This window comes from Cherax quadricarinatus, chromosome 53 (genome assembly GCF_038502225.1).
Source record: "Cherax quadricarinatus isolate ZL_2023a chromosome 53, ASM3850222v1, whole genome shotgun sequence".
NCBI lineage: Eukaryota > Metazoa > Arthropoda > Malacostraca > Decapoda > Parastacidae > Cherax > Cherax quadricarinatus.
The window spans coordinates 28026704-28040080 of record NC_091344.1 but is presented as its reverse complement, the minus strand read 5'-3'; the positions used below and the strand labels follow the sequence as shown (position 1 = coordinate 28040080).

At 40.0% G+C, this 13377-nt stretch overlaps 2 protein-coding genes across 2 annotated transcripts in view; both read left to right on the top strand.

Moving 5' to 3' along the window:
- The window catches only part of LOC128692432 (cytochrome P450 4C1), a 610069-nt gene that overhangs the window by 291518 nt on the left and 305174 nt on the right, over positions 1-13377 (top strand). The window lies entirely within an intron of this gene.
- Positions 4325-13377, top strand: part of LOC128692290 (dynein intermediate chain 2, ciliary-like) — a 45072-nt gene continuing 36019 nt past the window's right edge. Inside the window, exons 1-3 of the mRNA XM_070096226.1 lie at positions 4325-4427; positions 5150-5378; positions 8939-9172. Coding sequence (XP_069952327.1) covers positions 4325-4427; positions 5150-5378; positions 8939-9172 — 566 coding nt within the window. The remainder of the gene's footprint in view (positions 4428-5149; positions 5379-8938; positions 9173-13377) is intronic.

The following is a 13377-nucleotide window of genomic DNA, read 5'->3' as shown; positions in this document are numbered from 1 at the left end:
TGTGTTGCAGTGTCTGACAGATTGAACATTAAAATGGTATAGAATACCGACAGGTTGTTAGGTAAGACACATATGCAACAGTTATGTATCTTTATTTCGAAACGTTTCGCCTACACAGTAGGCTTCTTCAGTCGAGTACAGAAAAGTTGATAGAAGCAGAAGATACTTGAAGACGATGTAATCAGTCCATCACCCTTAAAGTTTTGAGGTGGTCAGTCCCTTAGTCTGGAGAAGAGCATTGTTCCATAGTATGAAACAATATGGAGATGAAGTGACAGGATGGAACCTTATATAGCGCCAACAGGTGAGACGTAGGTCACTAGAAGAGGTAAGAACTCAGATGTTGGGAGGTCAGGTCCCTCTCAAATCCAGCCGTTCTCACTAGTAGAGGTTGTCGAAGTTGATTGTAGGTCTGTACCAAGATACCCTTGTGTTGCAGTGTCTGACAGATTGAACATTAAAATGGTATAAAATACCGACAGGTTGTTAGGTAAGACACATATGCAACAGTTAGGTATCTTTATTTCGAAACGTTTCGCCTACACAGTAGGCTTCTTCAGTCGAGTACAGAAAAGTTGATATAAGCAGAAGATACTTGAAGACGATGTAATCAGTCCATCACCCTTAAAGTTTTGAGGTGGTCAGTCCCTCAGTCTGGAGAAGAGCATTGTTCCATAGTATGAAACAATATGGAGATGAAGTGACAGGATGGAACCTTATATAGCGCCAACAGGTGAGACGTAGGTCGCTAGAAGAGGTAAGAACTCAGATGTTGGGAGGTCAGGTCCCTCTCAAATCCAGCCGTTCTCACTAGTAGAGGTTGTCGAAGTTGATTGTAGGTCTGTACCAAGATACCCTTGTGTTGCAGTGTCTGACAGATTGAACATTAAAATGGTAGAAAATACCGACAGGTTGTTAGGTAAGACACATATGCAACAGTTAGGTATCTTTATTTCGAAACGTTTCGCCTACACAGTAGGCTTCTTCAGTCGAGTACAGAAAAGTTGATAGAAGCAGAAGATACACACTACCGATAAGGTGAAGAGATGGTTAAAGAATTAGGCAGCTGAAAGGTGGTGGGCTCAGATATTATCTCTCAGTGTTCTTGAGAGAAAGACAGAGGCAATATGTATTCCACTAACAATCTTCAACATATCTATCCTAACAGAGGAACTACCTGAAGTGTGGAAGACAATAAATGTTGTACCAGTTTTTAAGAAAAAAGATAGACCGGCAGCATTAAACTACAGACCAGTGTCATTCACGTATATATTATGTAAAGTCATGGAGAAGATTATCAGAAGAAGAGTGATTAGAACAAAAGCTAGAGAAGCAGGCAGGAATAACAGGAAATGTAAAGTAATGAATTAGAGAATACCTGACAAGAAGGAAACAATGAGTGATGGTACGTCATGAAGTGTTAGAGAGAGTGCATGTTATGAGCAGGGTTGTACAAGGGTCAGTCCTAGTGACGGCGTTGTTTGTGGCATACATGAATGACATGGAGGTAGGGATAGAACCAGATTCAGAGGTGTCCCTGTTTGCAGATGATTTGAAGCTAATGCGGAGAATTCGAACGTGCGTGGATCTCGTAGGACTACAAAGGAATCTGAGCAGAGTACTAACCTGGTCCTACAAATGGTTCTAGGTGTTCAAAACAACGAAGTGTAAGGTTATGTACAAGGTCAAAGAAGACCGCAGACGGAGTTCATAATACGGTTCAACGGCTGCAAACTTCACTCAAGGAAAATGATCTTGGGATCCTTGGGAGGCGCACAAACACCAAATAATTATTTCAGCATATCCAAGCCTGGCAAACTAAGACTAGCGCCTCGACTCCTGTGTGAGTAGTCATACAAGACACTGTACGCCATGTATGTCAGACCCACAATGGAATCCACTCCTAGCCCTTAAACTGTCGAGATCCCTGTTCACAAACTTGCGCTAAGTGTCGAAAAATATTCCACAAAAAAAATTATTTTCTCTTTCGAAAATCTTAAGAATAGTCTTCTGAGTGTTTTACACACACACACACACACACACACACATATATATATATATATATATATATATATATATATATATATATATATATATATATATATATATATATATATATATATATATATATATATATATATATATATATATATATATATATTCATTCTTTTTTTCGATCAGCAGCTGCGAGATACAGAGGCGTGAAGTTGACAGAAAGTGAGCCGCTGATTATAACATCGGCGACTGGTGCTCGGTAATATTATTTTCACTTTTATACTATTTTTTTTCTTTTCTTGGCCACCACGCCAAGTAATAAGGAATACCTGACTCTCCGGCGAACTGGTACCCTTTCTTTCCCGTGTGATAGTTCTAACACAGATTGATGTGTCAGTGAAGATGAATCTTATGGTTTTGAGGAGTTTGTGGCAGAAAGTAATGACTATGTTACAAGAAATAGTGATGAAAACCCAACCATTATCAACCTTCCACCAAAAAAGTCAGTCAAAGTGACTTATTTGCATGTGGGTGGTAGGGAAGACAGCATAGATGGTGGGGAAGGCAGTGTGTGTGGTGGGGAAGTTAGCATCAGTGGTGAGGAAGGATGAGTGGGTTTGTGTAAACATAACAACGTATGTGTAGATTACCTAAAATAACCCAAAAAAGTCAGACAAAATTACTTATTTGCATGTAGGTGGTGGGGAAGACAGCATAGTTCGTGAGGAAGACAGTGTGGGTAGTGGGGAAGGCAGTGTGGGTTTGTGTAAACAACATGGCTGACCGGCGGCTGGTTGGCTGGCTGGCTTGTTGGCCAGCTGGCTGGCCGGCCAGCCATGTTGTTTACATGTTGGTTAAAATCCCATCATGGGGAAGTTCAGCCAAAAAGAGACTGTGAAAATCTTGAGCAACATGGGAACCAGAGACGTGGAGGGCAATGATGCTGGAGACAGTATTGGAAAGCCTCATGTATCAACATGTTAGGGACACAACTAGAGAGAGAGAGAGAGAGAGGAATGAATCAGCATGGCTGGACCTTGTATTCACCTTGAACAGTTCAGACACAGGAGATGTCACACACGAGAGGCCCCTAGGCACTAGCGATCATGTGGTCTTGAGTTCCAAATACACAGTAGAACTAACAATACAGAGTGAAGAGAGTAAGTGAAATGATGGAACACGTGACTACAGCGTGCAGGGATGTAGTGGAGAACTTCTAGCGTAGGGGCAACAGAAACAACAGGAAGGCCAGAGTAAGCCCATGGTTTACCCAGACGTGTGGAGAGGCCAAACTGCTCTAATGTATGGAGAATGTTTAGAAGGCAAAGGACCCAAGAAAACGGAGTTGAGTATGCATGGATAAGGAGAGAAGCCCAGCATCAGTACGAGAATGACATATGATCCAAAGTTGCTATATAGTCACATCAGGAGGAAAACAACAGTCAAGGACCAGGTAATCAGGCTGAGGAAGGAAGGAGGGAAACTCAAGGAACTACCAGGAAGTATGTGAGGAGCTAAGCTCATGTTTCAGGGAGGCATTCACAATGGAGACAGGCTTCCAGCAAACTGAGGTGGTATGGTGCACCAGTAAGTGCTGGACACACTACACACAACCTAGGAGGAGGTAAAGAAATTGCTGGAGGTACTAGATACCTAGAAGGCACTGGGATCAGATAATATCTCTCTTTGGGTCCTGAGAGAGGGAGCAAATGTACTCTGCACACCACTAACTACAGCTGTGGAAGACAGCAAATATAGTACCGATTTTTAAGAAAGGTGGCAGACAGGTTTCATTAAATTACAGACCAGTGTCGCTGACATGTATAGTAAGTATAGTTACGGAAAAGATTATCAGGAGAAGAGTGGTGTAGCATCTAGAAAGGAACAGCCTCATACAAGACAACCAGCAAGGCTTCAGGGAAAGGGAATCCTGCATCACAAACAAGTTGAAGTTCTACGAGAAGGTAACAGAAATAAGATAGGAGAGAGAGAGAGAGAGAGAGAGAGAGAGAGAGAGAGAGAGGTTAACTGTATCTTTTTCGACTGTAAGAAGGCTTTCGATACAGTATCCCACAAGAGGCAGGCAGGAATAGCATGGAAAATACTGCAATAAATCAGGAAATACCTGACAGGAAGGAAACAAAGAGTGTTGGTATGAGACGAGGTGTCAGAGTTGGTGCATGTGTCGACTGGGGTTCCATAGGGATCACTTCCATGTTCGTTGGAGTTTCTTGTATATGTGAATGATATGGCAGAAGGGACAGACACAAAGGCGTCCCTGTGAAGCTAATGAGGAGAATGCAAGAATACAAGGAACAGGTAAACCTACATGGGAGATCTGGACAGGATGCAAGAATGGTCCGACAAGTGGGTTCTAGAGTCTAGTCCCAGCAAGTGTAAAGTTATGAAGCTTGTGGGACAAAGAAGACCACGTAAGAGATCAAAGGCTGCAAATCACACTCAAGGAAAAGGATCTTAGGGTGAGCATCATACATCTCCTGAGGTACATATCAATCAAATAACTACTGCAGCATATGGGCTCCTGGCAAACTTGAGAATAGCATTTCGACATTTAAGTAAGGGGTCATTCACGACATTGTACACCATGTATGTCAGGCACATATTGGAGTTTGCAGCGCCAGTATGGAACCCACTCTTGGTCAAACATGTCAAAAAATTAAAGTAAGGTTTGCAACAAGGGTAATCCCGGAGCCATGGGGCTTGTCCTACGAGGAGAGGTTAAGGGAACTCAACCTGACAATTCTGGATGACAGGAGAGATAGGGGGACTTGATAACGACATATAAAATACTGAGGGGAATTGACAAGATGATTAGGGACTGAATGTTTCCGAGATGGGACACAGCAAGTAGGGGTCTCAGGTAAAAGTTGAAAACTCATGTGTTACGAGGATGTTAGGAAGTACTTCTTCAGTCACAGTGTTGTCAGGAAGTGGAACAGTCTAGAGAGGGATGCAGTAGAGGCAGTATCTATTCATAGCTTTAAGAAGAGGTGCGATAAAGCTCATGGAGCAAGGAGAGAGTGGACCTATTAGCGGGGCCAGGAGCTGTGAATCGACCTCTGCTACCACATATAGGTGAATACACACAAAGTTGTTTGTCTTGAAAATTATCTTAACACTTTTTTTACAACAGGAATAGCAACGTGTGTGTCATTCAAGCCGGTGGACAAAAGTATCCTACTAGTGGGTCTGGACACTGGCGTGGTGCTGGAGATGTGTCTCACTGCCTCCTCACACCCTTATATTCTTTACACCGCCCACAAAGCGCCCATCAGAGCCATTGTCTGGAATTCACATCACCACCAATTATTCGCAACATGTTCACTGGACTGGATGCTCAAAATTTGGATGCAACACTACACGTAAGTTACTCAGATTAATAATTTTAACACAGCACAAAAAATATTCCTCATATTCAATAGCTATACTACACTTTAGCTGATACAATACTGTGTACGAATGTATGTTTGTAATATATATATATTATATATATATATATATATATATATATATATATATATATATATATATATATATATATATATATATATATATATATATATATATATATATATACATGTATATATATATATATATATATATATATATATATATATATATATATATATATATATATATATATATATATATATATATATATATATATGTGTGTGTGTGTGTGTGTGTGTGTGTGTGTGTGTGTGTGTGCAATAAGATCACAGTAAACAGGTTATATTACAATATGCAGAACAACCACTGTGAAAAAATAGTGAAATTAAAAGTGTTTCGTGACTTCTCACATCATCAAGGAAATACAAAAATAAAGCATCAAAAAGAGTTGATATAAGGGCAAGACTACAGTCACGTGACAACACCGACTCTCTGAAACACAACTGATACTCTACCCAAGCATTAAGATTCTTTACTTGTGTAATGTATCAATAAATTCTTCCCAAATTTTATTAATTATAAAAGAATCCAATTTATATAAACCAAAAGAAATATTCATATTATTTTCAAAACTGATTCTTATAAAACATGTTGCTATTACATTGGTGTCTAGCATGGAACTGCCTGACACAACTTTCTCACCTTGATGAACACCAAGTGGATGGTTAAGATCTCTCACATGAGTACACAAAGCAATACAATCTTGTCCACTTCTAATGCTGTATTTATGGTGTTTTAATCTTAATTCAAGATTTTTGCCATTTTGACCGTAATATAATTTATCACGCATTTGACAAGGAATCCTGCCTCCAGCACAACACTTTCCAGACTATTCCACTTCGTGACAGCTCTGTGACTAAAGAAATACATCTTAACATCCCTGTGATTCATCTGAGTCTTCAACTTTCAATTGTGACCACAACTTGCTGTGTCCTATCTCTAACATTCTGTCTCTGTCCACCTTGTCGATTCCTTTCAGTATTTTATATGTTTTTTTTTTTTTTCATGTCCCCCCTATTCCTCCTGTCCTTCAGTGTCACTTTCTTTAATTTCCTGTCGTGCTTGTCTAGGTGTGGGTTCCAAACTGGTGCTGCTTACTCAAAAATGGGCCTGACGTACATGGTGTACAGGGTCCGGAACGACTCCTTGCTGAGATGCCGGAATACTATTCTTAGATTTGCTAGTCGCCCATATGCTGCAGCAGTTACTTATTCATGTGTGCTCAGGAGGTGCTTTTTCTTGAGAGAAGTTTGTAGTCATTTGACCCACTTGATCTTCCCTGATCTTCATGACTTTGCACTTCGTGGGGTTGAATTCTAAGAGCCAGTTGTTGGAGAATGCCAGCAGCCTGTCCAAATCCCTCTGTAGTCCTGCTTTGTCTTCCTCCGAATGAATTCTCCTTATTCACTTCACATTTTCTGCAAACAGGGACACCTCTCTATCTATTCCTTCCGTTATGTCGTTCACATATATCAGAAACAGCACTAATTCTAGGACTAACCCCTGTGAATCCCCGCCCGTCACAGGCACCCACTATGACACCTCATCACGTACTATGACTCGCTGATGCCTTCCCGTCAGGTATTCTTTGATCCATTGCAGTACCTTCCCTGTTATACCTGACTGATCCAGCTGGTTTTATACTAATCTCTTGTGCGGAGCTGTGTCAAAAACCTTCTTACAGTCCAAGAAAATGCAATCTACCCACCCCTTTCTGTCGTTTATAAGCTCATTCCTTTCTAGGTGGTCCAATACTCCTCTGATAATTTCTTTGCATACAATATATGTCAGTGACATTTGTCTGCTTTATATATATATATATTTAAATTGGGACTACATTTGCTGTATTTCATACCACTGGTAGAAGCACTGTTGTTAGTGGTACACAGAGCGCCTCTGCTCTCTTTCTCAGGACCCACGGAGAGATGTAATCTGGCCTCATCTCCTTTGAGGAATCTAGTTCGCTTAGTAGCCTCTTCACCTCGTCGTCAGTTGTAGGTATCGTGTCCAGCACTTGTGGGTGCACCTCTCCGTCTTTACGGAGCCCTTTCTCTCTCCACTGTGAAAACTTCTTTGAATCTCGTGTAGAGCTCCTCACACACTTCTTGGTGGTTTCTTATAAATTCCCATCCTTCCTTACTCAGCCTGATTACCTGGTCATTTCGATTGTTATCATCCTCATGTGACTGTAGAACAGCTTTGGATCAGACTTGGCTTTCTCTGCTATGTCATTTTCCTGTTGTCGCTGGACCTCTCTTTACCTGTGTATTTTCATTTCGCTATCTTCGACTATCCTCTTTCTCCTGGGTTCTTTGGCTTCTATGCGTCTTCCATTCTATAATGCACGTGGTTTTTCCCTCAATTCACCTTTGGGTGAACTAAGGGCTCATCCTGCCCTTCTCATAATATCTGTTGCCCATGGGCACAAACTTCTACTCCGTTTCCTTGCTTATTGGCCCATTTAACATAACCTCACTTACTGTTTTCCTTGCCAGTTCTTTGTCCCACTGGACCTTGTGCAGGAAATTCCTCATGCCTGTGTAGACCTCTCTTTTGTAGTTTGGCTTCAGTCTTCCTGCCTCCATTTCCACTAGTAACTCGACTATGCAATCAAAGCTTAGAACCATGTGATCACTAGCTCCAAGGGGCCTTTCTTATGTGATGTCTCAATATTTGCACTGCTCAAGGTAAACACTAGGTCCAGTCTTATTGGTTCATCCTCTCTGCTCTCTCTGGTAGTTTCCCTAACGTGTTGATGCATGAGGTTTTCCAGTACAATCTCCAGCATCTTAGCCCTCCACGTTTCTGGGCCCATATGTGGCTCCAGGTTTTCCTAGTCGATTTTTTTTTTGTGATTGAAGTCACCCACAAGCAGTTTGGCTGTGGGTTTCTGAGGGTGGTTCTGTGGGTATTTTGCGCACTCTGCTCCACTCAACTCTAGTTGTTCTCTAATTCAGTTTGACTGGCTGATTTCTCTCCTTCAAGTACCCCTCTATTCTTTGAAAATGTATTAAGTTAGACATGTCCTCCTCTATTCTTTGTTTGATGATATTTTCAATCTCTTTTTTTCTTTCTGCCATCTTTCATTATTTTATTCTCTTCATTCTCCTGAAACCCGGGGATGAAAATTGACCTCTCCCTCTCCTCCTGCCATTGCTTTTCTCTCCACATATACTTGTCCCACTGGAGAATCCCACAGATTACTATAGCATAACAGCTGATGATAGAGCAAATCTTTAATCATAAAAATGCGTTATTGACTCTGCCTCTCTACAAGTTCCTAATTGTGCATTTTTACTAAGAATCTTGTCTGGGTTATGCATGTACTGCAAGAATACATTGAAGCCATTAAAAAGGGAATTAATTGTTGCAGTCTGAAGAAATATCCGTACATTGATGTTTATATTTTCACCCTTCAGGAGAATATGTGGAAACTCATTTGTTCCCCAGTTTATTCTAATCATCCCGACAGTTGTGCCCTCGTGACGCTGGACCTCGGGGCTCCGATGTCAGGACTGACCTGGTGCAACTACAGCAGCAGCGTCATCGTGGGCGTGACAGAGGACGGTCGTGTGCATGTGTATGATTTATTCCTACACAAGTGTCGGCCGCTGTGTGTCCAGAACCTACTACAGAGGCGGCGCTCCAGTGTTGCCTGCCTTGAGCTCAGCCCCTTCTTTCCCATACTGTTGGTGGGTGGTGACAGGTGAGTCTAGGTGGGGGTTGATCATAGGTAACTGCACATACTGGAAAGTAACAAATGACTGTGAGTAGCGATATCCTCTGCCCTAATATTTTTCATGATTTAGAAGCAGAGATGAGCGTTTTGTATAAATATAATGGATGAAATTCTTATTCTTTCTTTGAATAATTATATATATATATATATATATATATATATATATATATATATATATATATATATATATATATATATATATATATATATATATTTATATATATATATATATATATATATATATACATATATATATATATATATATATATATATATATATATATATATATATATATATATATATATATATAAATATATATATATATATATATATATATGTCGTGCCGAATATGTAAAACTGGTCAATTAGCAAGAACTCATTTAAAATTAACTCTTTTCTAAAATTTTCTCTTATACGTTTAAAGATATATTTTTTTTATTAATGTTGATGTAAAAATTGTTATTTTTGCACCAAAAGGAACTTAGAAAACTTACCTAACCTTATTATAACAAGAACAATTTATTTTAGCCTAACCCAGCTAAATATATTTTAGATTTGTTTACAATAATTTAATACTAAACAAACACAGTGAAATATATTTTTTTCGTTAGGTTCAGAATGATTTTGGCGAAATTAATGCATACACAAATTTTCACTTGTCCTATATGTCAAGATGAACGTTGCTATTTAAGCCAAGATCGCAAGTTCTGCCTATTCGGCACGACATATATATATATATATATATATATATATATATATATATATATATATATATATATATATATAATGTATGGATAACAGTGAGAATAACTGTAAAGTAAAATGTTAAGCGGTTGGCAGAAATGAGTAGAGAAATCTTGGCGCTTACAAAGAGAAAATGGTTTCTAGAAGAAGGAATATGAGAAGAACGTTAAGGGTCGATGACTGTTCAGGTGTCTCCCAGCATATAAAGGGTAATACCAACTGACCCCAGCTGCCTTCAAGTGTCTCCCAGCATATAAAGGGTAATACCAACTGACCCCAGCTGCCTTCAAGTGTCTCCCAGCATATAAAGGGTAATACCAACTGACCCCAGCTGCCTTCAAGTGTCTCCCTGCATATAAAGGGTAATACCAACTGACCCCAGCTGCCTTCAAGTGTCTCCCAGCATATAAAGGGTAATACCAACTGACCCCAGCTGCCTTCAAGTGTCTCCCAGCATATAAAGGGTAATACCAACTGACCCCAGCTGCCTTCAAGTGTCTCCCAGCATATAAAGGGTAATACCAACTGACCCCAGCTGCCTTTAGTAGCTGGGCAGACGCCTGAAGTTAGTATCCGATCAGCCAGTATCCGATCAGCGTTGGTTGCGTGCAGCTGGCAGTAACAACCTGGTTAATCTGGCCCTGATCCTCGTGAGACCTTGTTATAAATCGGGATGAGGGGGCGCTGACCCCCGGAACAAAGTACATTTAGATAAGTAGTTGTTGGCCATGAGGCATGTAATAGTAAAAACATACTTATGGTTAGTGAAGCAGAAATTATATACATTGTTAGAACATTCAGTACAACACAGGAAAGAAAAGCATGAGATGTTCCTCCTGTTCTGGTTCAAATTATATATTTACCAACTTACTTTACTTTCCAGTCAATGTGAATAATAACATTATGGGCTTCAGTGCTGGAGGCATTGATGTAGAAATACTAGAGACGAGCTGCTGGCCAAGTACAGGACAATTATTAGTTTAATTACGCCAGAGGGAGAGATCTGGACTGTATGTACCATATTGCCAAACACAATAATAAGCAGTGATTGGATCTCAAAGGCAATTGATGTAAATTTCTAGCTAATCAAGTATTATAAGGAATTTGTAGATCCATTAATTGGTAGCCGGGGAAATTTCTGTGTCAATACGCTATGTTTGTAAGGGATCATATGTTTCTTTATAGCTCCCTTCATGAGTAAATGGCTGGATTGTATCAGACTTTAAATTGATGGGAGATGAAGGCATTTGAGTGTTCGAAAAGCAATGGGGATGCTGTACTATCAAAGAAACAAGAATTGAGAACGAACAGAAAACAAGAATGTTACCTGAATGATAATTACCAATAAAATGAAAGGAAATGTTCGTCGAAAACATCAACTTTCAAGACCTTCCCGGTCAGCAAAACTGTGACATGAATTCCTGATTTCATATGAGAGCTTTCATTCCATTTCAAACAGGCAGCTCCAAATTAGTAGAGGATGATGGATAACATTCATGACGGGTATATACATCCCAGCCAGTCCTCCATTCTTTATTTGCCCATGATCGATATGTATCCCGGTGACAGAACTTGCATTCTGCCTAAGTTGGATTTACTCAGTAAACTGGCCAACGGACACCACTGTCCCTCCAACCTTTGTACTGGAAAGTTAGTGAGAACATCAGTGCTGCACCACAGACTAGTCGTCCACTACAGTCTCTAGGATTAGTGAGGAATTTAGCAATAAGAAGCTGCACCTAGTGCTCACTCTAATACTAATCAGTGGCAATGATATCAGCAGATGTTTGCTACTACACGGAGGCTGTTCAAATAAGATCGCACTGGGTCTCGGCTGTATCACTTGGTGCTATTTCCTTCGCCTTACCAATATTTGCTGCAGCAAGACACTACAAAGTTCTGAAGTTTGCCTATCTCTACATTCAAGAAATGAGTGAATTTGAGAGCAAACACCCAGATGTCTACAGGAAGTTACAAGAACGTTCTCATGTCAATATTCGAACAAATTAGTTTAGGGCTAATTATCAAGTTGTTTCTGATGTAACTAAGAAGCACAGAAGGCCTGTCTCATGGTATTAAAGTGTCATACTCCATAATATATTAGTTCAACAATGGAATTCAGGAGTTTAGTGATCTCACATTCATTAACAGTGAACAAAACAAAGATTGAAATTTCATAATGTTTCATGCTATATCTCCTTATTGAGAAATATCATCGCTACTGTTACAGCTGTTTGTGTGTTGAACTTATCGCTGGTTGGGTTATGCCATTTGCTCGTGTTAGAAGTTTTGTGAGAGAATATACTTTGCAGAATTTGCCAAGACTGGCGAATCACTTGTTCAAGTGGTATTGAGTACCAATGCACGCTTACTGCTGCACAGCTTCGTCAGTGTATATGCACCAAACTAAAATCCGTATCGTATAGTATGACGTTCTAACCTAGTCTTTCAGCTGCTGAGAGAGCAATGTGCCGCTTCCCTTTTCGACTGTTTGATTATAATGTTATGGGACAAACTCCTGAGTATGTATAGGATAGCCTTGGAAACAACTAGTGTACCAAGTTTGTCTTGTGGTCAGTCACCTTTGTTAGCGCTGAGTTAGCCAAACTCAGTCTTGAGCAAATCAGGGAGCATGTGGTAGAGAGGAGGCAATTCCGTCATATTTATGATGATAATTTTAGTTGCCTAAAGTGTTTGTTTTTCGTAGATCGTTTCTCCGACTTATAGCCTGAGCAGTTCTTCTAGTCTTTTGAAAACCAGGTTCGAGGTCTGCCATAGCCATTCGAGTATTGGACAAGACTGGTTCATACAGCATTGTGCTGGTTTAGGTGTTGAAGACTTCTCTGATTACAGCATTGTGAAGGCGGCCGAGTTAAGGGCATATCACTATATTCCTGCCAAATATAGACAAGCGTTCAAATTGAACAAGCATCAATCCGGCTAGTTTCAAATTGATTTTGTCCTTCTAAAATCCAAAATCTTCATCAAGTTGTACCTGACTGTATACCAGAAGATAAATGAAAAGAATGAAATGGTCGCCGTCAGTCTCTTTTAACCATGGTATGGTAGGCGTTGCTAACACTTTCTAGAGCCTGCCTACTATCTTACTCTTTAAGGTAGAAAGGAACATCTAAAAAATGGCTAAGCTAAGCTTAGCAAAACCAACTGATTATGCTAAAGAACTAACTGTGCATTTGTCGTTATGACAATAACAACGGTGGATGACCTAAAATGCCAGGAGTCAGGCACAACCCTCGGATTCATAGGCTACCTATGTAGCACCATCCGTTCTTCATTGTCACTGGAGTGAAACCAAGCTAATCCAGTTCCCATTTCACGACAATACTATTTCAAAAGTTTGGCATAAAATAGGGCCTTAATGATATCTTTTCTTTTTGCCTAGGAGCTGAATTTCATCAGGGGAATA